We start from the raw sequence: 27,897 nt of genomic DNA on the forward strand, positions 1-27,897 counted from the left end.
CTGGTATGTATGTATACTGGTATGTACGTATGCTGGTATGTATGTATGCTGGTATGTATGTATGCTGGTATGTATGTATGCTGGTATGTATATATTCAGGTATATATGTATGCTTGTATATATGTATTCTTGTATGTATTTATGCTTTTTTGTATATATGTTTATGTGTATATATGTTTAAATGCATATTTATTTATATGTATGTATGTTTGCATGATTATATAATTATTTATTTATAATGTATATATGTTTTTGTGTGTATATGCCTTTGTGTTGATATATTTATTGAAAATAAGTAAAAACCTAATGTTTTTACGTTCACGTAAATATATATATATATATATGTGAGACAATAAGCTTTAACAAAATGCATAAAAAAAAAATTATTAGTCAAAAAATTGTACTATAAAATAAGCATCCTATTAAATAGTACCTTAATTAAGGATTTTTTTTTTTTTTTTTAAATATGTTTACATAGTTATAAATATATATATTTATAAACATATATTTGTACATTTATTTATATATATAGTGTTTTTCTTTTCTCTTATAATAAAAATGAAAAGGATCATTAAAATATCTGTATAATAATGCATAATATTTATTAGACAACAATAATATGTATTTATTAATTCTTAACAATAAATATATGTAATAAAACAAGTATAAATATATGAAACTGAATATATTTATAATATATATAAATGTATACTACTAATATAAAACGTAAAAATAAACCATGTAAAATATACAAAATGTATTACATTCTTTCTTTTATTATAATTTTATATGATTTTCTTTTCATATATAACTTTGTATTTTATTTGTTCACAATATATTCTCAACTTATGCATAAAGAACATTTCAATGAGCACAATGGAAATGAGTAAATTAATAAATATATGTATATTATATACATATTATTATATATATAAGTAATATATTTTTTATATATGTAATATGTTATAAATATATAAATATATATACATATCAAAAAAGTTCATGAAAACACCTAAATTTCCATTAATATTTGCTTTACATATATTACTATGCTATTTAATTTTTGGGTTTTTTTTTTTTTTTTTTTGAACGTAAAATAATTATATATATATAATATATATGTATATGTAAATTTAAAAAACTCTTTTATGTTGTATATAATATAGTCCCTCACGGGAAATATTTTAATTTAATTTTTCCAATTTACAAAAACGTAGCATGCATAAATGTATATACAATACATATATAATATATATATATATATATATATATAATATAATTTATTTCCTTTTTTTTATGTAAATTCTTTTTTTAAGAGTAATTTTACATGTAATATATATATATATATATATATATATTTATATCTCTATTGAGTTATTCTACCTTCTGTTTCTTTTTTTTTCCTATACATGATTAGTTAATACTCCGTATGTACATTTTATTAATGAATTATCATAAAATAAATAAATTAATTTTAAGTTAAAAGAATTAAAATTAAATGTTTATGTTTTTCAAAATATGAATTCTTATTTTATTATTTTTTTTTTTTTTGTATTTATATAAATTTATTTTTAATATATAATTAAAAAATTAAAAAAAATTTTTTTTGGTAATTAATTGCATACATATATAATATATATATAATATTATAAATATATATATATGTAATAGTAATAAAAGATGCATATAAATATATATACATATATATATATATATAAATATATATATATATATATAAATATAAATGTATATATATAAATATAAATGTATATATCATATGTATTATGTATTAAAAGAATGTATGATTATAGACAAACATTGCATACATGGTGAAAAGCATGTTTTACAATATTCTATTTTTTAATATTTATTACAATAATTGATATGTATAATATATATATATATATATATATATACATATTACTATGTAAATTATAAAATAAAATTAAAGCAAGAATTGTTTTAATAACTATAACTAGATGGAGGAAATTTACATTGGGTTATATAACAAATATAGTTTTTATAAAATTCTTAAAATTTTAAAATGTATATATAATATATATATATAAGTATATACATACATATATTGTAGCGTGAAAAAAAAAAATTTCTCTTTTTTTCATAATTTACAGTACTTCTAAAAATTGTGTTCATGCAATTTTAGCATTTAAATTTAATATTCTTAAGAATGTACAAAAATATATAAATTTAATTAAAACTTCACAAGACTATTTATTGTGAGTATTTTTTCGATAAATACGTAATAAAATTTATTCATATATATTTATATTTATACACTTATATGAAAATTTGTGCAATTTTACATTTTCTTAATTTTCTTTTAAATTCATACATAAGAATAGTGCAGTTACATAATAATCGTAAAATATATTTAATATATATATATATAATATAATGTGAGTAGGTGGATAAAGTTATTTATGTAATTTTCAGTCTTACTATATTATTAATTATATTTATGAAATAAAAAAAAATTCCTTTGTAAGATTTCAACGTATATATACAAAAGTAGTATACATATATATGTATATATATATATATATATACATATATATGTATACATTTTTATATATGTATATATTAATGTACTTTAAAGCACTTTTTACAGTTCTCAATTGAAAATAAAAGAAATAGGAAATAACCAGAAGAAAAGGGAACACATGTAATATGTACATGTAAAAATGTATTTTTATATAAAATTATATATGTATATATATATATGTATATTCATATAATTACAATTTTGTATACTCTTTTTTTTTTTTTACGAAATGCTACTACAAGCACTCACAAATATACAAAAAGGAGAAAATTTTAGGAAAAAAAATTTAAGTTAATTACTGTTAAAATATAATAGGATATAAATTTATACATACATATATATACATATACATATATATATATATATATATACATGTAAAAGTGTTAAATAAGACGTTAAATTTTAATGGTGTTACGAAAAAATGAGGTTTCCCTTAAGTTTATTAATACATTTATATATATATGGAATAAAAAAATGTGTGAAGGGACAATTTTCTAAAAGTAAACAAATGGCGCGTTCTACGAAAATTATCATAAAGTCTTAATTCTACTGAAAAACATTTTTTTCTTTTTTTTTTTTTTTGTCCAAGTGAAATTAAATGATTCAAAGTATAAAAAAGGGTGTACATTTATATTAATGCAGCTATACAAATATAATAATATACATATATATATGTATATATAGTGCTTATAAGAGTCCATTACATCATATATTTATGGTTGTACTATTAAAGTTTATACTTTTTTTTTTCCGCTTTCATATTCATTATTTCTCGTTACCTAAAATTTTTTTTTTTTAATTATGTTAAAGACTCATTTTTTGAGTATTCATTATTGCGCCTTTTTTTAAGTAGTTAAAAGTGGAACAATTTTTTTTTTTTTTCCCCTGTTTTCTTGCTTTATTAGATTTAATATAAATGGTAGTGTTCAAATTTACATGATCTTTTAATTATGTAAGTATATATATATATATATATATATATATATATTTTTTTTTTTTTTTTAATTTCAATTCTTACCTTTTTGTAACCTAAATGTGAACTTCACAATATTTCCGAACATTCAAATAATTGATTTAAAGTTTAGGAAGCTGCTTACTGTTATGTTATGCATTGTTCGTTCAGTTTTGTTCATTTCAGTCCTCTTCTTTATTTTATTATTTTTTTTTTTCATTGTTTCTAATTAGTACATTTGTAAAAAAAAAAAAAAGTGTTAATGAAAAGAACTTTTGATTAAAAAAGTTAATTAAAGTAAAGCCGAAGTCAAAACAGTTTGCAATTAAGAAATAAATTTTTTTGTAACATTGCAATGAATTTATACACGAACGTGTTAATCTTTTATTATTATTATTTTTTTAATCATTTAAATTAAAAATTAAATCAAATTCCCACTTCTTTTTGTGTAATAGTTTTGTGTAAAATTAAAAAAAAAAAAAATGGCCGTTCACATGAATTGTCAACATTTAATTTTTCAATGTTTATGTTAAAAATGTAATATACAATCCATAATTTTGCAAACAAAATTTTGCAGTATTTTCTTATAAATTTTAAGTAGTGTGTATGTTTAAGTATATACAAAATTGTACAAGTATTATACATAATATTTTGTGGCATGTACACAAGTACAATTTTAGCAAATTTAACACCATATATACAACAGTGGACAATTTTCCAACTTGTTATAACGGTTAAATAAATAAATATTTATATACTTTTTTTTTAATTTGTTATAAAGTTCGTTGTAACTCATTTTATTAACTTCGTTAATTTTTTCGTTTCTCAAATTCATTACTTCTGAATTTCTCACTTAATGCATTTTTTTGTTTATTTTTTTTATAAATTACATATGTTATAGCTAGACAGGGTGGAACACAATTATCGTTGTAGTGCTAGCGTATACGAAAAACCAGAACGAGAAAGAACTCAACCGTGAACATGTAAAATTAATTTAACATTTGTTTTGTTTTGTCTCATCGCACGGAGAAAATTGTTCATATGAGAAAAAAAAAAAAAAAATGCGACTATCTACTACGTTAGAAGGTCTAGTAGATGAATTTTCGCAGCACATTAATCATATTGAAATATATTTATACATGTAAATGTACGTATGTATATATATATATATATATATATATATATATATTTATTTGTGTGTGTAACATGAGCGAAGCGAAAAAGGAGGATGCATTTTTGAAGGCTAAGAAAACGAGAAAACCTCACCTTTTATAGATTAATATAGAGAGGAGTTATAAATTTATTTTAAAATACAAACAGTCAACTAGTGAGTAATGAGTAATGATTTAATGAACAACTTCTTATTTACTGTTTTATTAAAAAATTACAAAAAAAACTCAATAAATGTTTTCTTTTCATAAAAGAGAAATATTGTGTCTTAAGCATTTGCAAATGAAAAAACAATTTAATCTTTCTAAGTAATTCCATCAGCTAAAATTCAAAATAAACGATAGTTCTATAAATTTTTGTATATAAGAATATATTTCAAAATGTTTTATGCGAATATAACAGACCGTGCTGTTCCGTTGTGCAATGCTTTTCTCTTAAAAAAATGATTTCATACAAAACGTATATGTATATATACATATATATATATGTGCACATGTATAAATTTACACATAAAGGTATATAGTTAATAGATAAAATTTATTTTTCATTTTGAACAATTGAGTAGTATATTATTAATTGCGGGTTGAATGAGATTTATTAAGGGAAATTTTTCCCCCATACAAAAAACAAAAAACAAAAAAAAAAAAAGCGTAGTTCATAAGTATATATTGAATATATTTTATATAAAAAATGTAAAAAAATTGAATACTGCAATTTTTTGAAGCATACGATGAATGTTACTTTGATGAATATTTTTGAAACATGTACACGAAAATAAAAATTATAATTTTATAAAAACATTCTATTTAGTACTTAAACAAGTGAAAAATAAGATTAACTCGACAAAAATTACAGAAAAAATGTAATTTTTAAAAATACTCACATAACATATTTTTTTTCTTAAATTAAGCAATATTAAAAAAGGGGGAGAGGGCGAAAAACAATAAAATAATTTTTGATCGTTTCAAAAGAGTTCTTGTAAAAATTTTAAAATAGGTAAAACATACTACTAAAAATGTACTACTGAATATGTGAGTCAAAGTAAACAAGTGAAGAAATAAATTTTATTATATAGTTTTTTACGCAACATAATTATTAATAGTTGGCTACTTAGTCTAGTGGTATGATTCTCGCTTTGGGTGCGAGAGGTCCCGGGTTCAATTCCCGGAGTAGCCCATGTATTAACGTTTAAAAACTAAAACAGAGCAAATATTTTGAGATAAAAAAAAAAATTTTAAATAAATAATTTTTGCTCCTACTATATATATACATATATATATATATATATATACCCACGTTTCCTTATTCATATGTAATAGAAAAATTTAGATTATTTTTGTATTATTATTTAAAAAGCGAAATTATGAAGGCGTATTACTGTGTTTACTGTATGTTGTGTGCATAACGAAGATAAAAGATTTGTATAAAATGCTTAATGTGTTACATGTATAAATACATTACATATAATAATGTATTTATATTAAAATTATTGGCGTATTATCACATATGCACATTTTTTAATATAAACGTGTGTAGCAATAATAAACAAAATAGCGCATAACGGAACTGCTTTATTTTTTTGTGTATTTTTTTTTACATATTTATACTTATACAATGAGAATAAAATTTTACGTGATATATATTACTAATTCTATAAATAAATGTATTCATGATTGATTACTCATGGTTTATATTATTTTTTATTTTATTATATTGTATATGAATACATAATTGTAATATTTATTATGCAATAAAAGCTACTAAAACAGTTGTTTAGCAAAAACGCAAGGCTATTTGTTGGCACTATTTTTTTTTAATTTGTGTACAGATTAATTCGATGACAAGTAGCATATTCGTCAAGTGAAATATCCTCCCTTTCTTCATAATTTTTTTTTATGGAAAATTAAGAATACAATAAATTATTATGCAGTGAATGAAAAAAAAGAAAAAAGAAAAATGAAAAAATAAAAAAGAAAAATGAAAAAATAAAAAAGAAAAATGAAAAAATAAAAAAGAAAAATGAAAAAAGAAAAATGAAAAAAGAAAAAAGAAAAAAGAAAAAAGAAAAAAATCGCATATTAAATAATTTCATGTAATACTTTTCTTATTTTGTATCCGCGCAAAAAGGAAGAATAACGGAAGAATAAAAATGTAATTGTTATAATTTTACATGTAAACTCATTTGTGAGCTTTTTCTAATAAAAAGATTAAGCTGTGCATTTTTCTGTAATCTCAGGAAAAATTTATAAATGTTTTTCTTGTATATCTTCTAATTTTTTTTTTCTTATGTATGTGTATGTATAAGCGTATAAGTGAAGTTCTCATTCAAAATTTTAATTGATAAGAAGCGAATAACATTCAATTCAAATTAATAAAATATGCTGTTCGTTTTGTTTACATTTACATTTCATTTTAATAAAATACGCATGTGATAAATTTTTCCAAATGGTTCAACTTTAAAAGGGGAAAAGCCACTAATGAAATCCTGGCTTGACAGAGATTACGAATATTTAAGTAGTAACTATGCACAATACAACATATAGTATGTATCGTAATAACTGTGTAAATAATAGCCAGTGACCGGGATACACTTAAAAAATGATTAAGCAAATAAAAGCTACATAAACGTACTCACGACATGTAAGTATGTAAGTATGTAAGTGTGCATGTATGTGTGTATGTATATATTAACCTATCCTTTACGCAGGAACTTCCAACAATAAGGCAAGTAAATCTTTTTTTCAAAAATTATGTCAGAGAGTTCGCTTCCATTTCTTATGTGACCATAATAAATAAATCTGCTGTTTATTATACTTAAAAATTATAAACACTATTTTTTTTTTTTTTTATTTATTTTGCTTAATTACTCAAAAGAGTTTTTTCTTTTAGATTCCTTTTGCTTATATAAAAATGTATTATATAAATATTATATACATATAGTTGTTAAAATATAAAGAGTGAGAATATTTCGTTTTGCTTTACTCCTTTAAAAAGCTTTTCTTTTTCCGCTTATCCCCCATCATTATTATATAAATAATTATATGTACATATATATATTATATATATAATGTCATGATGTGTTTATTTATTTTTTTTAATTTGATAAACTTTCAATAGTACATTATTATTATTATGCTCAAGCACATGCAGCTATGCACACACTACTGAACGATTAAAAAAAAGCGGAACACAAAATTAAAATCATTATATAGGGAATGACAATACTTTAATTATATTGCTATATATTAAAATTAACACTAAGTGTAATAATAAAAAATTTGTGCAAAATAAATAATATTTTAAAAGCAAATTTTGAAAATAATTAAATTTTTCATCACCTTCCAAGATATCATTTTCTTATTTATGTTATATACATATATATAGCAGCGCGTGGTTTCGATCCACGGTCCTGGGGGTTATGAGCCCCCCACTCTTCCTCTGAGCTACGCTGCTTTCAATAAAATTATATAATCAATATGTCATATATTTTTTATTTTTTCCTCATCTAAAAAATATTATCATTACAAATTAATGGTTTGCACTTCTGTATATTGTTAACATATATATATAGGTATAAGCGTTTATCACATACATAAATATATATATATATATATATATAATATATATATATATATATACAGAGAATTATATGCATATATAATATTTTTTTTTTTTTTTTTTTAAATATACGCGCGTACAATAAAAACTCTACTTTTTTTTTTTTTTTTTACTAAATTTTATATTAAAATATTATGCATATTCTTATATTTATAAAGGACAAAACATTTTTGCTATTTTTTAAAAATAATTTAGTTTATTCTATAAGTATTGATTTTCTTCTACAGAAGCTATATCTACATGGGCTTACAAGTGCAATTGAAACAACTAGTAAAAACGAAGGTAAACACAAAAAAAAAAATTAAAATAAAACAAACTGGAAAGATATAAAACAAATTGGAATGATACAAAACAAATTGAAATGATACGAAACAAATTGGAATAAAATAAAACAATGTGAAATATGAATAACAAGAATATAGGAAAAACAAGAGTATAGAAGGTAAAAGTATTTTATATGTAAGAATGTAAGAGTGTTAAGAAGTAAGAGCTTTTTTCTTGTATTATTAATGACCTGAAACAAGGAGAAAAAAAAAGAGAGCCCCATTTGTGCAAGTTTTTGATGCATGTAAAATGTAAAAGTCCTTGTGAAGATAATACCTTGTGTTAATAGTTCATGTTTCTTTAACGTTATTCATAGTAGTTTCACATACATTCAATAACACGAATTTATATATACCAGCTTATGGTAGAACCTCACCAGCTTATACATTTCAACAAAATCTAGAGGGTTATATAAAATTGCCGTGATTACATATTTATATATATATATATATGCCTAATATTTATTTGGGAAAAAAAAATAGAATATTAAGATTGTACATATATATATGTATAAATATACCACAAGCAATTCAGTTATATGCATAAGAACACGTTTATGCGAACCCACGTTTATATGAGCTTATATTTATGTAAGCACATACCTATATGAGCTCATACCTATACAAACGCGTATATATATGAACATAAATTTATATGAATACAGGTTTATATAAACATATATATATGTATGTAGCCGAGTCAACCTTTTAAAAGCGCTAATATGTATTCTCCCACCCCAATCAGGCCCTTTACGTTATTTTTATAACATGAAAACGTAGAATGAAAAAAAAAAAAAAAATAAAATAATTTAATTTATAATTAATTGATAAATCATTAAGTTAAATTTATTAAAAAAGTATCAATGTTCCCATTAATGTAAATACAAAACTCAAAAATTAAACTAAGAGAATTAAAATCAAATGAACAAAAAATAAAAGTATTGTTTTATTGTTTACTATAATTGTATGCTCTTTTCACAAAAAGGGAGGGGGGAAAAAAAAAATAAAAAATAATTATAATTGTGCCTTCAGGGATAATGAATTCGTTTTGTCACCATACACATAATACATGTGTATGTTCGTTTTTATTTAGTTCGTATAGCTTATATTTGATAAGTAATTTGTAAAAACAAAGAAAAGAGAAATATACTTTAATTCATTTTCCTTGATACATAATACAACGCACAAAAAAAAAAGAGAAAAAAGAAAAAATAGAAATTAATAAAAACGATAAAACTGAATGGGAACATTTTAACTAACTTGCGGTGTAAATACTTGTCATTTCCTTTACATTTTACAGTTCTTTTTTATATAATATTAGCTTTTAAAGAGAATTATATATGTTATAAGAAAAAATTTGCATTTATTTTTATTAAGGTGAAAATGAATTACTTTTTTTCCTTAAAAAAAAAAAAAAAAGAACAAAGAAAGAAAGAAAAAATAAAAGGAAAACCACCCTTTATTTTACGAGCTGGTGTTTTACAAGAAATGTTCAGAATTAAAAATACAGACGTTTAATAATACTTCTTTTTCTAATTAGTAAACAAATTAGTAATCATATATCAAAAATTTGCTCAACAATGAGCTCGCACAAATGTGTTCATACATATATATATATATATATATGTACATTTATATATGTATGTATATGTATTTGTACGTATTTATATTTATATATATGCGTAAATGCACATATACACACACGCACACACTATGGAGTGCCCTAATTTTCTGCTATTATCGAACTTGCTCTACCAACTCTATGGTTTACTACTTTAACAAAATTGCTATTTTCATTTTTATATTATACTTCATCATCTCCACATACACATTTAATTATTGTTTTACCTTTTACTGAAACCTATTAATAAGAAGAACACATTTTATTTTATTTATTTTTTTAAAAAAATTTACCGTCTCTTGTGAACATTTTAAGAAGGCGTTTACTAATTCTTTGGTTAATGATAAAATTGAGTTTAAAAAATTGTTTATTCGTGGATTACACCAAAACAAGGAATTGTTTAAAATTATATATCCTATTTGATTTAATAGTTCATTTTAAAAATAAGATGCCAATGGAATGCTCATCTTTATATATATCAAATTAGCATAGAGTCGAAGTTAAAAATTAAGGCAAACCTAAAATAGCTATTTAAAATATAAAAATAAAATAAGGCAAAAAATACAATACAAAGAAAATTATAATTTATAATGGTCATACGAAAGTTATTCCCTTTTTAAGGCTTTATTTTGTTGAAAAAAAAAAATAACAAAAAATACTGAGCTTTTCTTCACTTAAGAAATTATACTTTTTATTTCAGTTTTAGAACGCCCAACATAATAAGAACTTTTTCTTTTTTATTTTATTCTTTTCCCCCCTCGTGCAATATTTAAACGCCTTTTTATAATTATAATTCCAGTAGAGCATTTATACGTAAAATTTGCACAGAAGACAACTAATTAACCTTATGCACATATATATTTACACAAGATGTAAAATGCACACATTTTGAAATGTAATATAAATGTTTTCAAAAAAATTAACACATACAATTATTAGTACCCTAAACGCTTTAAACAACAATAAATGTAAATTTCTCTCGAGGGAGAAAAATACTCTCAATTGAAGGGGGAAATAGAAAATAAATATGTATTTTTATTTTTTACAAGAAAAACAAAAAAAAAAAAAAAAAAAGATACTAAAACAAAATAATTATTGCAATCATGGCTATATTTACATTTCATGTATGTGCCATATTATACACGGAATTCATTTAAATAATTTAGCTGTAAATATACGGTTACCAAAATATATATTTTGAAGCTATAAAGCATAATTAATGGTATAAAAAAAGGAGTATGTCCATTTTTCAATCTCTGTTCCTATTGACTATATATGTATTTTTTTGTTTTAAAATAAAAACAATGTTTTTTTTTTTTTTTTTTTTTTTTTTTTGTAATAGTTTCTACTTATTACCTAAGCGTTAGTTTATCATTCATTTTTTGGATTATGTTCATTATTTTTATGCTTCTTAAAATTTTCTTATTTTAAAGAATTGTTTAATTTTTCAATGTATATAATTTTTAACTGCTAGATATGCCAAAAGCAGGATAAACGTTTGAAGTGCTAAAGTAAGGGAAGCAATAAAGCACTGAACCTGTTGATGTGAAAGAACATATATTCACACACACCCACGAACATGAACATGAACATGGACATATGCACATGTATATACATATGTGTATACGTATGTGTTTGTTTGTTTACGTGTATTTGGTCAGTTTCCAAGTTTTCACTCAAAAAATGAGGGTTTATATGTCTATTTCATTGTTTAAAAATCGTAGAGAAATTAGAAGTTCCGAAAATACTTTGCTTCTAATTAAAACATACACAAATTAATAAGTCTATACTAAATGGAGTTTGAAAAATAGCCGAACACGAGGATAAACAGTGTTAGTGATTATATGTACCTTTATAGTAGTAAAATTAATGGTGTAATAAAAAATTTGTTCTGTGTTAAAAACATCAAAATTTCATTCTTTAAGTGTGTAAACATATTTGTGTACAAATATTTATGTGAACAGTTGAATGAATTTTTTTTACCAATTTTCTTTATTGTGTACAGTGAAAAGACTTATTTCATTGAATTTTTTTTTCATACTTGTGAAAACGTAAAATATGGGAAAAGGTGTTTTTCCCACTTTTTACGTTTTCAGCCACAAATGCTGCATTATTTTATTTTTTTTTAAATGTAAATTTTACCTGCACAGGTAATACATTTCTACAATATCTAGCTATTTAAGTTTTTTTATACAATTTATGGTTATTTTGTTGCCTTTTTTTTTTTTTTTATTCATTTTTCTCTAATTATAGGTATTTGTTCTGCTCCTCTTTTTTTTTTATTCATTTTTCTCTAATTATAGGTATTTATGCTGCTCCTCTTTTTTTTTATTCATTTTTCTCTAATTATAGGTATTTATGCTGCTCCTCTTTTTTTTTATTCATTTTTCTCGAATTATAGGTATTTATGCTGCTCCCCTTTTTTTTTATTCATTTTGCTCCAATTATAGCTATTTAATTTAATTTAATTTGCTTTGTTCTTTTTACTCAAATAAAATTTGCCCAAATGTGACGTATACGTAATTACATAATTTAACACTAGGATATACATATTATAACAACAAAAGGAAAAGGGAAAATAAAAGGTAAAATGAACAAAGGAATAAACTTAAGAACTATTATTAGGTCTGTTCATGTATTTTTTTATTAGGCAAATATTTTCTAAATGCCGTTCTATTATTTTTTTTTTTACGTTCGAATGTACACTTAATTATTTGTACGTATTTAATTGCGTCCTTTTGGAATATTTTTATTAAAAGGGGTAGGGTGTTAATAATATATTGAAAAAGAATGTTCCCTTTTTTTTTTTTTTTTTTTTGTTTTCTCATGTGTTTAATTAATTTGTTATATACATGTAAGGGTAGTTCATCATTACAGTGTTGTTCATATTTTCTTTTTTTCCCCTTTTTTTTTCATTATCTTGTTTTCTTTTTTTCTTCAATTTTATTTCGTCCATTGTTGGTGGGATAATAAAAAAAAAAAAAGAAAATGAAATTCTTTTCTTATATTATTTACGCCTCCATATTATGCAACATTCTTACAGTGACAATAGTCATATATCACTCTTTTTTACTCTTATTAGACGAAAATTTTTTATATAATTTTAAATATAATGCTATATATAAAAAATCGATAGAATTTAATACACCAAATGTTTTCCTTCTTTTTAGCATAAAAAGGTATTTAACTCCTGCATTGAATAATAAAGCATTTTGCTCATTTTACGATAATTCACAAAGAAAAAAAAGAAGGTTTTATAAAAGCTCGTTTACAGCTTACCTTTATTCTCTCTTTTGTAAAAAAAAAAAAGCACATGTAATTTTAAAAAAATTCTTTGTTTGTATTTATAATTATTATAATATAATAGCAAACGGAATTCAACTTTTAACATGTCTCAAAAAAGACACAAAAAAAAAAATTGATGCTGCATATACTTCCTATTTTGCTCTCGCAAATGGAATAAAGAAGCACTCGTCTGATATAAGAGAAAAAGCAAAGCAATTCAATGAGAATATTGATAAAGAAGAAAAGAGATGGGATGCCACTAATAAAAGGGAAGTGTCAAAATGGGGAACAAACGAAAAGGAGCAATATTCTAAGCCGAACAGGAAAGGACACAATGATGAAAGGAACATCCTTTTCAGCTTCGAAAATAAAGATATACTGAACGGGAAGAATAAAACAAGGAGTGATGTATGTGGAAGTGGTAATCTTCAACAGAAGAGTTATAGTGGCTGTAGTACTCCCATTTTGAAGGATGACAAAAGAAATTATTACAATTTTGAAAGAAGTAGTTTATTAAATACAAAATATTACCTTACAAAAAAAATAAAAAATATTTTTAGAAAAACCAGTTTAAAGAGTCCAAATGAAGTTGACGTTATTTATATGCCTGATACCATAGTAAAAAAACGAGAGCTGGTAAACAATTTAAAATGCAAAAATTGCATAGTTAATGCAGAGAAATATTTGTATTCCTTAAAAATAAGAAGTGAACATATTGATGATGATGCTAGTAAACTTCTGTCAGAAGCGAAGTCAACCGATGTGCAAGTGTATTATGATTATGAGCATATGCTTCATGCGGGTAATGAACTTTATAAGGGAAAGGAAGAAAATGAGGGGAAAGAAGCAGAAAAAGGAAAAGTAGAAAAGGAAGCAGTAAAAGGAGAGGAAGAAGTAATCGCAGAAATAGAAGCGGCGGTAGTAGCAACAACAGCAGCCGAAACCGAAGCAGGAGGGACAAGCAAAAAAAAAGCACCATCGAACGTAGACTTCCGCCCCTTACACTGGTTCGTGGGCAAATACAAAATGATCGATTTTACAAAGCGTCTGTTCTTAACAAGCTCGGATAAGAGAAAAGAAAAAACAATGTACCTACAAATAGACAGGTACTATCCGAAGAAAATAAATTATTCCATAAAAGAAAAAATGGGGGAAGGTGCGTACGGGGAAATATGGTATGCTATAAACATAAATAAAGATTTTCCTTTTAAAGATGTAGTGTTAAAAAAAATACTAATAAATAAAGATGAACAGACGTCTGAATTAAATGCTATGAGAGAAGTATATTTTGGAGAAAAATTAAAAAATTATGATAACATAAGTCGTTTTATTGAATATTTTAAAGAATATGAAATTGATGAAAATAAGGAACAACATATGTATGTATGGTTAGCATTTGCAAATGAAGGGTATTCCTTATCAAAACATCTTTTCGATACCGATACGAATAACTCAGGAATGCTTACACCTAGTAAATTATGGTGGAGTATAAAAAAACAAAATATAGGAATGTTAGTGTTAAAAGATTTATTACGTCAAATATTAAACGGAATTAATATTGCACATAAAAAAGACATTACGCATAGAGATATTAAAATGGAAAATATATTTGTGTCCTCAAGCACACCATTCACTGTTCGAATTGGTGATTGGGGTAGTGCTATTGAATTTTCAAATGATAAATTTTTTTATACACCATCCGAGAATGAAGAAACAGAGGGTTATCAACCCCCGGAATCTTTATTTGGTCACATGAAAAATAATTTTATGCGTTTACCATATTATGACATGTGGGGTATTGGCATTGTATTTTTGCAATTTGTCTTAGGTACTAAAAATCCTTTAGAAGTCAAAAATAAAAGAATTGAAATGAAACTTAAAAATTTGTATTCAAAATATTCTACAAACATTTTAAAAGAAGCTATATTTTTGCAAAGCTTATCTGAATTATGCTTAACTCCATGGTCGAATTCATCGGACCATTTAATATTACTTCATAATAAGCCATCTTATTCGTCTATATATAATAATAATAGCATTATTAACAAATTGAAATATTACATTAATAATAACCTGATTAAAATAAAAAAGCATACCTCCAATATTATTTATAATATCATTTCGAATAAATATAATTCTTTAATATCTATACCTACTTCTCCTCTATGCTCAGACTGGAAATGTGTGCATAAGTATAAAGCACAATTTCCTTCGAACGAAAAATATTTCCCCGTTGACGTTGTATACGGAAACGTTACTAAACCGCTTAATAAACATGGAAAAGACTTTTTTTACAACAACAGTAACAACAGTAATGCTTGTAATGATGAACAATTCGAGAAAATTTTGATGGAAAGGGACCCATCGGGAGTTGGACTCCCAAATAAAAACGCGAGAAATTTGTTGAAGAGTTTACTAAACTTTGATTATTCTACTCGTATAACTGCTGAACAGGCTCTCAACCACGCATGGTTCACGGAAAATTAACTCTCCCTGGTAGGTAGTGGCAAGTGTTAATAAGTGATAACGAGCGAAAAGGAACGAGAAATGATGCAAAGGATGGAGCTATTTTTTTTTTTTAAAGTGAGAACACCATTGTAACAGTAACAGGGGTCCATGTTGTATGTATTGCCAGGAAGAGCAGTATGTTGTACCGTACTGAATTGTAATTTATTTGAATGTACTGTTCTTTTCTGTACTGTATTTTATTATTATATTTTTTTTTTTTTTTTTTTTTTTGTAATATCTTGTGTGTGCACCATATTTTTTTTCCTTTTTTTGGCTAGTCACCGATTTGGATTAAAATTGTCAAAGATAGTTTGCACACATAGAGGCAATTGAATTTTATGAATATGAACCAGACATATGTACGATACACTTAGGAATACATATGATATAATTATAGACTTATATCCATCGTTCTCTTCTCTCCCATTTTACATTTCTAATTATTAACAACTCCTTAACCGTACATTATTTAAAAATAAAATTTCTAGCTGTAGAAATAAAAATTGTACATTTATTCTGTGATATTGTTATCTCAAATGAAAAAAAAAAAAAAAAAAAAAAAAAAAAAAAAAACTTCATTTGGTAAACAAAAAATTATGACCATGTTAGACATTTCTAACTTCAGTTTGAGAATACATTTCTGTGTATCATACGCTCATAATCAGTCTTCATTTTAAATGTTTGACCTTGTGGTAAAAAAATTAAATTAGAACAGTATATTTATCATACCCATTTCTGTTCATTTTTCTAATTTGTTTTTGTGTTTTTAGTGTTTTTTGTTTTTTTCGTTTTTTTTGTTTTTTTTGTTTTCCTATTTTAAGAGGAAAATGTACGTACATTTACATACCATTTTGGCTAAGGGAAAAAAAAAAAAAAATGAAATAAAAATAAAGAGCAACAAAGATATCATAACTAAATGAGACAAGAAATGTAATCACATATGCAAGTTATATAAGAGCATATTTTAGCATATGTGTCTATGTAACAACTATTAATATCTGGACAAACGATCGTGCATATTCAACTCAATGGCTAATTTAGTAACACATTTGGCATTACAAATTGATGAGTAAATATCAAAAGACATAATAAATAAATGAGAAATCAGAAAAACGTCATACATAATAGTAGTACAATTTCTTGCACACAAATATATTCTATGTTATTCTTAATTTAAAAAAAAAAAAAAAAAAAAAAAAAAAAGAAAGAAAGCTTCAAATTTTGTCTTCTTAATCTTTTAGATTAATTATTACATATAACAACATTTGTTAATTTCATTTTTCTCTTTTTTAAAATGAAAAAATTTATTATCTTTTTCGCCTTGTCTTTTCTTAATATAATAAAACTCGGTGTTTCAGATGTTGTCTTAAATGATAAAAAAACTTTTGTTTTTTCGGGTGATTTAAATTTAAGCAGTAAATACTCCAAAGAGAATAAGTCATTAGAGGAAGAAAATGAAAACAACACAATTAACTTAGATATCATTATTAAGGATCGAGAAAAAATGAATGAGGCAGACCAGAATGTAAAAAGTAAAAATTCTATTTTTTTTTTAATTAAATTTTTGATTTTTTTATTAAAATGATTTCATTGAGAGAAGGTACATACATATACATTCTAGTGCCCCGGTGACGTATAAATACGTTTGTATATTTATGCGTGTGCTTGCCTATATATTAACGGGCATACACACTCACACATATATATATATATATATATATATATATATTATATATATATATATATATATATATATATATATGTGCGGCTCTTCGTAATTAAACTTCTTTTTCATGTACTTATGAATAAAACGCAAGAAATGACAATGCACCGTCTGAAAATAATTACTCACAAATAAGCCTAAAATAAATGTTTATATAAATAATATGTGTGCACCTGTGAAGAACAAAGACAATAGAGTGGTGAACAAACAAACGAATTTTCTTTCTTAAAATATTTAATCTGTTTTTCCACATAATTTAAATATAATACAGTGTAATATATTGTAATGTTATTACAGTTACATAGATTACTCATTATTCACAAATAGCTATTAAAATAAAATCATTTGTTGACTAATGTACTCTTGTCTTTCCACTTTCCAGATATTGTTAATGAGGCTACAAATGAAATCAAAAAGAAATATAACATAAACCAACTCCCATCATCTGGAAATAGTGAAGTAAGTGAGATGAATACAAATCAAATGATACGTCGTTTCTCTCTATGTTTTTGTCTCTATCTGCGCTTCCGTTTTGTTTTTCTTTTTAATTTAAAAGCAAATACACAAGTTATTGTTACTATAAGAATTACTCAGGAAGAAGAAGAAGAAGCAAAGGAAGAAAGCGCATTTCTTCTAGATGACTTGGAGGAAGCGGCTCAGAATTTCTCTTCTTCCGATGAGCAGGTTGTAAAAAAAAAAGAACTAAAAATGGTGCAGTAAAAAGGGGATACACACTATACCTTTAATGCAAACTCTGAAAACATTTTAAATATTTTCTTATGCTTTTTTTTATTTTTTAGAATGAAAATAGCTCCGAAAAAGAAACTGAATTAAAGAATGTAAAGAAGTACCAGGCGGAAGTTATCTATTCCATGAATAAGGACAACGTTTACAAAAATTTTGATTCCGATGAATTGGAAAAATTTGAACAGGTAGAAAGGAGAGTAAAACAAAAAAATAAAGAAGTGAAAAGGAAAAGGAGAAAAAAAAAAAATTATTTTTTTTCTTTATTTATTCGGTACATTTTCTGCTTATTTTGTGATCCTTTTATGCACCCGTTTTTTTAGACACTGAAGGACTCAGAAGACGTAAGACTCGTATTTCGTTTAGATTTAAAAAAAAAAAAAAAAAAGGAAGCACTTACCACTACAACCAACACTACCACTATTTTATTTTTATTTTTTTTCTTTTCCAATTTTTACCAAAAATTAGGTATGCGATCAGGATTATTCTTTGCCGTGCCCTCTGAACTTTTTCCGGACTAGCTCCGGTTGCGTCCCGCAAAATTCGTATGAAGGACCATGCAATAAAGTACGTAATACTACATAAGCGTGTGTCCACACACATATGTAAACGTTAATACAAACCCACACGCATGAGTATTTTTACATGTTGCATATGAACACCCTCAACAACAATGAGTATCTACCATGTAAAAACATTTTACGACTAAACAAAACCTAGGTACAAGATAAGCTAATGTTTCTATATGATAATCAAAAAGAGAGTTGGGCTGATATTTGTGGCGCTAATTGGCCATGTATACCTTTAGCTTGTCCTTATGGAACTGATTATGATTCTACTTGTCCAATTAACTGGATAGATATAGGAAAAGGTATTTGCAGGAGTATATATATAAATGAAAAATGCCGAAATGATATAGACTTTTCTAGTACGACTATTGTTGATAAGAAAAAATTCGAACAATTATGTGGCATAAGATGGAAATGTAAGTCTGTTAGTTATATAACAAATTTTGAATCAATCTGCCCCTTATATTGGACATACCTGTATGATTACAAGTGTAAATCCCCAGAAGATTATAAAGGACCTTGCCCAAATATTATTAATTTAAAAAAATATAACACTGAGGAAGGAAAGAAAAACGTAGAAATTGCTTGCTTAGTGAACTGGCCTTACAATGTCAAAGATAATGCGCGCCAAAGGGACTACAGCGTGGCCTGCCCAATGTAAGCAACCCCGACCGCACAATGAGAAAATTAAAGATAATTTGAATAAATAAACATTAAAATGAAATTAAAATGGATGATAAATGAATAGGAAAATTAAATAAAAAGGACGATAAATAAACCGAAAAATAAAATAAATATGAAGAAAGGAAATAATAATAAAATAAATAAATAAAAAAACAACAACCACGTATGAAAAAAATATGGATATTTCTTTTTTCTTTTTTCTTTTTTTTTAATTAATTTATGATGCCTTTCACCCTTTAGAGGCTGGTCGTTGATGGAAAATAATATGTGTAAAGCTCCTGAGAATTACAAGCTAACCTCCATATGCAATGACGAAGTTTCATTTGTTAACATGAACCTGCAGCAGAAGGAATCTTATTCAACCGCTTGTAATGTTGATTTTCCCTTTAAAGGTAATTCATGAGAGACAAAATAAAAATAAAATAGTAATGAGAAAAAATACGCAAAAATATAATGTCTTAAGCCTTTTCACACATTTTCCCCCCATTTAAATATGAACATTAAATAACATAAAAATATATGTACACGCACATCCCTTTACTCATGTACAGATAGGACCGAGTGTAAACGTAACTACTCATTTATGTGCCCTATGGGGTGGATACCTTCTAATAAGGAAGGGTATTGTAAAGCACCAATTGGATATAAAAACAAAATTTGTAAAAAACAATCTCAGTTTAAAAATATTTCAGATAGCCAAAAAAACTATTATTTAAAATTTTGTAACATTGATTGGCCATGTGAAGGCGAAATTCAGAACTCCGCGGTACTAAATTAGAGAATATATGTACACAAATATATATGTTCACATGGTTATACGTACACATGCATGTATGTGTATATACCTTCCATGTGAGCAAAATTGTTCGCTCCCTTTTTCGAAATTACACCTTTAAACCCTTTTCTATTATTTGCTTATTTTTCTTTTACTGTTTGTAACGTTTTTGCAGATATACACTAAACTTGCCGTGGATTACTTGACTGAAAATTCCATAAAACGGGACAGCGGTAAAACACTGAAGGATGGTTTTTGTTTGGCACCCACGAACATATATATATATATATATATATACATGTATGAACGTACATATATGTGTACGTTTACACATATACGAACTAATGTACATACGTACATATGTTCATTCACCTGTGTATCTTGTTACCTTGTTGCCACTTTTGCAGGCCCCATTGACTCCGAAACGGGAATAATTATTTAAAAATAATTCATGTATGTGCATTTATGTAATGAAAATAGCTAGCTGATGAATATTACGAAATAAAAAAGTGAAGGCATAAAAAAAAAAAATTTTCAGAATAATTTTTTTTTCCCTTGTATAATTATATACATACATGCGCACATACATATAAGCAACTTTTTCGGAACTAAAATGAGACTACATAAAATAGCTGATATGCTCTGCTTAAGACAAAAATATAGTGTTATACTTCATACCTGCGTGAACAATATAAAACTAAAACAGGTTTATATACATAGTCAAATTTCACACTACATTAACAAAAAGTTTTATATCATTTTGTTCCCATAGTTGTTGTCTTAATGTATATGCAAAATAGCACTATGAACACGGATCAGCTCTTTCAAATATGTAACGTCATTTTAATAATTATTCCCCCCTCATCAAATAAAAAAAAAAAGAAAAAAAAAAAAAAAAAAAAAAAAAAAAAAAAAAAAAAAAAAAAAAAAAAAAAAAAAAAAAAAAAAAAAAAAAAAGAAAAAAAAAAAAAGAAAAACATAACATAGCAACGTAAAATAACGTAACGTCCTGTGCTTGTTAATTGGACCAGCTCGCGCCATATTAAGCTTTAATTACTTATATTTTTTATTTTAACAAATTAGCGGTTGACATGTACATAACAGTTTCATTAGTTTTGCATTATTCTCTATCAATTTTAATTAGATTTACATATGTGTATATGCATGTGTCATTTGAAATATAGTCTTCTTTTTATAACTTTATTTTATCTGAAGGGGCATATTTAATTTTTCTAAACTTGAAACAAAAGTTACGAAATATTGCTCTTATATATATTTATATCTACTACGTATAGGATCCCAATGTACGTACATACATCAAATATACATACGTATATACATATATGCACATATACATATTAATAAATTAGCACAAATACTTAAAATAAACGTGCAAAAAAAATCGCTTAAAAAATAGTCATGAAATGGGAAAAAATAAAAAATAAAAAATGAATGAATGGATAATCCACAATGAATAAGGAGTAAACTAAATTGTAATAACTCCCCTAGTATAAAATATTTTTTTTGGTAAAACTTGACCAAATTTCATCCTTATTTTTATTCTTTATTTTGACGATTTAAATGAATATTCACAGGTACTTACATACAAACATGCGTAAATACATACGTACTGTGCATATATGACATACGCAAATATTAAACTAGAATATTTTTTTGCCTATTTTTTACCGTCTTTGTTGTACAACAAAATGTAATACATAATACATGTTCATATATGAAGGCAAAACAATAGTAACAAAATAAAAAATAAATAATTCTTTCAAAAAGGTACATAAGAGAAGTTATGTGTTAATTTAACATGTACTTGTTTATATTTTTAAAATCATTTTTTTGTTTTTACTTTTATTTTTCCTCATTTTTTAAAAGGGTTGGATATACGATTTTTTTTTTAAAAAAAATTTGCAATAAGTTTAGGTTGCATTGATACGAAGCAAAATAGGGAGGTAATATATATACATATATATATGTATATTACGAAATAGAAAAATGGTCATTTTTAAAGTTTTATGATGTTTTCATCTTTTTACTTTTTTTTTCTCCCATTTTACATTCATTTTTTTGCTGCTTTTTTCTTTATTTTCCATGAATTAAAAAAAAGGCCATACAGCCATTTGGACATATATCAATAATTTGTTTTATATTGGTTTATTGTGGTTAGTTTTTGAGGATTCAAATATATATATTTTTTTCATTCTCTTTTCCCTTTTTTTTTTTTCTTTTTTTTTTTTTTACCACAAACTGAACAATTTGCGCACACTATCATTATATCGACCAAATGGCACATCATTTATGTGTTGTAAATGATGAAGTGAGAAAATATATTCATTGATCATCGCTATTTTTATTTGGTACCTGTTTTATGTCCTTGAAAACATTTCTCTTGCAAATTAAAGGAAAACGTTCCCGCTTGTTTAAGTTGCTTACCAAGTTGAATGGGCAAGAAAGAAAGCTAGTGAGAACATATACACATATTCATATATGTACGCATGTGAATACATGTACATATATTACACATATCATGAATGGATAGCGCGCTGCTTACGTACTTATACATGATAACCATATAATGAGGGATCACTGTTACAGGGAAACATCCGATATGTGTACATTTTTTTTCTTTTTTTTTTTTGTAAAGTTAGTATGCTCAGAAGGGGAATATTTTAGAGGGGTATACGGATGTGCAAATCGTCTCTTTTAAACGAATGTATGTACATAGAAAAATTGTGTTAAAAAAAAAATAAAAATAATAATATATATATATATATATATATATATAATATAAAAAATATAATATAAAAAATTATAAATCATAAACGTGGCATAAAAAATAATGATACATTAACTGTGTAATATTAAAAAATGGGAACATAACAGTGGTGTAGCAAAAAAAAAATAAAAAATAAAAAAAATATACATATATATACGTATACATGTGTATGTCCGTATATGTGCATATATATACATCTAGATAGACAGTATAACAATAAAAAATGCAGTAAGGCCAAAAAAAAAAAAAAAAAAAAAAAAAAGAAATAACAATAACAATAACAATAACAATAACAATAACAATAACAAGAAGAGTAAAACTAGCAACAACAGAAACAGCAATAGAAGCAGTGAGAATTATCGCGCTAGCAATATAAGCGTGTAGAGCTGCAAGTTCAACTACTGTAGGGGCAAGTATAATGGACACATCGGGTGAAAGGGATTACGTCCTAGAAAGGAGTAACAAAATAGAAAGTATTGAAATAAATAAGAAAAAAAAATACAGCAATTTAGTATCGCTACTAAAGAAAGATAAAGATCATTTTAGTGATAATATGTTAATAGAACAAAAAGGACAGGACATTTTTAAAGAATTACCAACTATTATTGGGGAAGAATCTTTTTGTGAATTAAGAAAACGTACAAATTGTAGCAGCAATATGAAGGAAATACCGGATGATATGATGAGGATGACAATGATGTTGCACAATATGTACAACAAGACATCAAGTGAAGCAACAGAAGATTTAACCGAAAGTTCCAAATATTTAAAAACGTATAGTAGCAAGAAGAGAGTATACACACCTAGTAAATTTGAAAACCACAGCATTTTTAATGTGGAAAATTATCAAAATGACGAAAATGATGGAAGCATTAACAAAGCGTCAATGTACAGCACTCCAAAAAAGAGATATTATTCAAATAAAAGAAAAATGAATAATAAGGATGATGTTGATGTTGATGTTGATGATGATGATGATAATACTATAAATACAAGTGCAAATAAAATAAAACGGAGAAAAAGAAAAAAAAAAAAAAAAAAAATATATATGATGAATTGTTAATACATTCACATACACCTTTAAGAGAAGAAAGGAAATATAATTTAGAGGAACTATCTGATTATGAAAAAATAGAAACAGCAGATAAATGGGTAATGAATAAATCTCATGTGAATGAATTACCTGAACATATTAAAAGTGAATATGTGTCTTACTTATGTAGCCCCTTGAAAAGAAGCGAAAGATTAATAAAATCCAAAATAAACAAAATGCTGAACGCGAATGTGGAAAGTTTGAAGAAGGAAACGTTAGGTGAGATGAAAGAGGTGAGAAGTAACAGCGGTGGTAATGGTAATGGTAGTGGCAACAACAATATCGTTGGGAATAGTAATAGTGGCATTAGTGAAAGCAATAATGACAGGAAGAACAGTGGAAGTAGTGGTACTGAAGGTGGTGGCGAGGGGTACCAAATTATGGAGTGCGATTTCAAACCGGAAGAGGAAGAAAAATGCTGGGATGATTACTACACCCAAAGTAATGACAAGGTAAGACCATTCACTGGTATATCGACAGAATTAGCTGTCAATATAATTAGCGAATTGTTGAAGTCAAAAGTAAAAAAAATAAAAATTGAAAATAAAGAATTGTTTTCACCTATAACGGAAAATGATACAATAATGGAGATAGGACATGGTAATCATCCCTTAGCTGTTCAGATGTTTGAGAAATGGGGAACAGTTGGAAGATATGTAGGTGTAGAATTCAGTGGGTTAGCTAGTAAAGAAGCTTTAAAATGTGAAAAGTTAAAAAATTTATTTTTAAAAAGGAAAGTGGAATTTATAAAAGTATTAAGTATGAAATATTATAAAGAGGATAATACCTTAGATGGTATAGTAACACAGTCGAATATATCACCTCCAAATACGAAAACTGATTTTATCAAATCATATAGTTTTAAATATATATTTGCAAAGAGTACTTTAGATTATATTACGTGCCGAATGGATAATATTGGCAATAGTTGTGACTGGGAAGAAGATTTGCAAATTTCTCCATCAGTTGTTGAAATGTTTAACAGTTTATCCGATTCTTTGCAAAGCAGTGGATGTAAAAGTAGTAACAGTAATGGTAATAATAGTAATAGTAGTAATGGTAATAATTTTAATAGTTGTGGTAATAATAGTAATAGTAACAGTAATAGTAATAGCAGTAATAGCAATGGTAAAAATAATTCTTGTATAATATTTGTCGAACCAAGTAACTCGTCCAAATTTCGGGATCATGTACTAACAATTTTTAAAGTTATCTATACAGCAACTTTTAAATATAACAGCTCATCGAAATTCTTGAGATTATGTAAAATAACGAATAATATTAAAGCATGTGGTTATATGATAGAGAAAAGAAATGAAGTATATCAAAGTTTTGAACAAATCAGACATGAATTTTTAAAATTAATTTTAAAGTCATCCGCTACCAAAAATCTTGATGAGGTCGACTGGTATTTACCTACTACTGCTCCAAAAAAATGGCTAAGTAATTCACCGAACGATATTGAGTATTTGGTTAAGCTCGACAGGAGCAGGTTATGACCGTTGGGAATGGTCAGGGGTTAAGTTGGTCAGCATTATCAACAGATAATTCGACATTTTGGCGGTTCGGCCTTTTGGAAGTTTGACCTTTTGGTAGTTTGACCTTTTGGTAGTTCTACCTTTTGGTAGTTTAACCTTTTGGTAGTTCTACCTTTTGGCGGTTCGACCATTTCGCAGTTCGACCATTTCGCAAATCGACCATTTCGCAGATCGACCATTTCGCAGATCGACCATTTCGCAGATCGACCATTTCGCAGTTCTACCATTTCGTAGTTCGACCATTTCGCAGTTCGACAATTACAGGGAAAATTTGAAGGTATTTTTTTTCGTATGAACTGAATGCATCAGGATCTATACCAGATTTGCCTCTATCTTTTAACGATAAAAAAAGAAAAAATATATGTATACGCATTGCCAAATAAATATGAAAGGAAACCGTCTTTTTTTATTTTATTTTTTTTTTTTAAAACAAAACTTTTTGTATATTTTTGACCGAAACAATATTGTGCTATTATCTCATCGTTGTTGTAATTATTATAGCAAAACTTTGATTTCTCAAAGAATATATTTTAAATTTTATTTTCCCCCCTTCTCTTCATCGGACTCAAGCTGTTCTTGTTGGAAGTTCTCCTTTCCAGTTTGCTTTTCACTTTTTACACATCGTTAGTCTGTTAAGCTGCGGCATGGGCGTACATGCATGTGTATGTGTGCTCTTATGTTTTTGAATCAGCATGTCATTGGAAATATTCATGATGGCATGTGCATACACCTAATTTTATGTTCGTATGCATGTACTTTTTTTTTTTATTTTTTTTATTTCCCCCTTTTTGTTCACCCAAGTGCAGAGCAGTTTTAAGATATTTCAAAATGTATCCATTAAATGGTTAACCATATAAAATGGTAAATATTCATGCATATATATTGTTACACTGTTACGTTATTACATTGTTATGCTATTACACTGTTGCGCTGTTACACTGTTATAGTGTTATATAGTTATATTTGTTAACTAGCTAAATTGTTAATTTTTTTTTTTTTTTTTTTTTTTTTTTTTTTTTTTTTTTGTTGTTGTATATACTTTTAAGATAACAAACATGAGCAAATGGTTTATTCAAAATAAAAATTATCAAAATTGTGTTTTTCTTATCTTTTCTTTTCGTCTTGTTTCTTTTTCTTTTCTTTTTTTTTTTTTTTTTTTTGCGAACACGTATAACATTTATGTTTGTATAATATTAAACATACACACTTACAAAGGAAATGGAGGCGGATTTTCGTATCTCCCAAAAGTGATTAAAACAAAATAAATAATAACACAATAATATACAAAAAAGAACGAATGAGCTGCTCTTTTTTAAGTGTACTTATACATAGTTAGCCATCTCGAATAGTTTAAAAAAGGAAAATCCTCATGGCATTTTGGTTAAGTATACTACCATTATGTAATTTCACCTTTATGATGATAGGGCAGAGCGCAAGTGCGACTATATAAGTTATATCATTTTATTGTGTCGTATGTAATATATTGTTAGTGAAATTTACAAAATTCGAAAAGAGAGGGTGCTAAATAGGGTCTAGCAACAGTGCCACGATCATACGTACATATTTCATACTTACGTAATACATACAAATACACATATATCTTACGTAAGTGCATATATACTCCCACTTGTGTGAAGACTCAAAAGATTGTTATTACATACTAAAAATTAAGAATTTTCATAAGAACCATATGCTATAAATTTTTTTTTCTCTTTAAATGTGCTTTCTATTTATTGCAAATTGCCTTTTTTTTTTTTTTTTTTTTTGATTAGGTGGAGGTTAACTTATATTAAAACATTTTTTAAGATTCTCTGCATTTTTTCTGTACGTGTCAGGAACTTTTTTCTTTTTTTTTTTTTGATACTGCCATAATGCGTAATAGTAGCATACACTTTAACATGAAAAGCCGATCATGCGTACGTGTATATATGTATATAAATTTA

The 27,897-nt window shown here is 25.5% G+C and overlaps 3 protein-coding genes across 3 annotated transcripts; all 3 read left to right on the forward strand.

Moving 5' to 3' along the window:
• Window positions 1–13,235: 13,235 nt before the first annotated feature.
• MKS88_004190 (serine/threonine protein kinase) lies at window positions 13,236–16,019 on the forward strand (the record flags this gene model as incomplete). The annotated part of the gene is made up of 1 exon (XM_067217345.1): window positions 13,236–16,019. The coding sequence occupies one exon, from the start codon at window positions 13,236–13,238 to the stop codon at window positions 16,017–16,019; it is 2,784 nt and encodes a 927-aa protein (XP_067071783.1).
• A 1,315-nt stretch (window positions 16,020–17,334) lies between these two features.
• MKS88_004191 (CPW-WPC family protein) lies at window positions 17,335–20,977 on the forward strand (the record flags this gene model as incomplete). The annotated part of the gene is made up of 11 exons (XM_067217346.1): window positions 17,335–17,572; window positions 18,146–18,226; window positions 18,320–18,450; window positions 18,564–18,695; window positions 18,831–18,851; window positions 18,976–19,074; window positions 19,228–19,733; window positions 20,001–20,152; window positions 20,312–20,526; window positions 20,711–20,786; window positions 20,943–20,977. The coding sequence occupies 11 exons, from the start codon at window positions 17,335–17,337 to the stop codon at window positions 20,975–20,977; spliced, it is 1,686 nt and encodes a 561-aa protein (XP_067071784.1).
• Window positions 20,978–23,741: 2,764 nt separating this feature from the next.
• Window positions 23,742–25,915, forward strand: MKS88_004192 (uncharacterized protein; the record flags this gene model as incomplete). Its single annotated transcript, XM_067217347.1, has 2 exons — window positions 23,742–24,318; window positions 24,432–25,915. 2 exons carry the CDS (start codon window positions 23,742–23,744, stop codon window positions 25,913–25,915), a joined length of 2,061 nt encoding a protein of 686 aa, XP_067071785.1.
• Between the last annotated feature and the right edge of the window lie 1,982 nt (window positions 25,916–27,897).

The sequence above is a fragment of the Plasmodium brasilianum genome, chromosome 12 (genome assembly GCF_023973825.1).
Source record: "Plasmodium brasilianum strain Bolivian I chromosome 12, whole genome shotgun sequence".
NCBI lineage: Eukaryota > Apicomplexa > Aconoidasida > Haemosporida > Plasmodiidae > Plasmodium > Plasmodium brasilianum.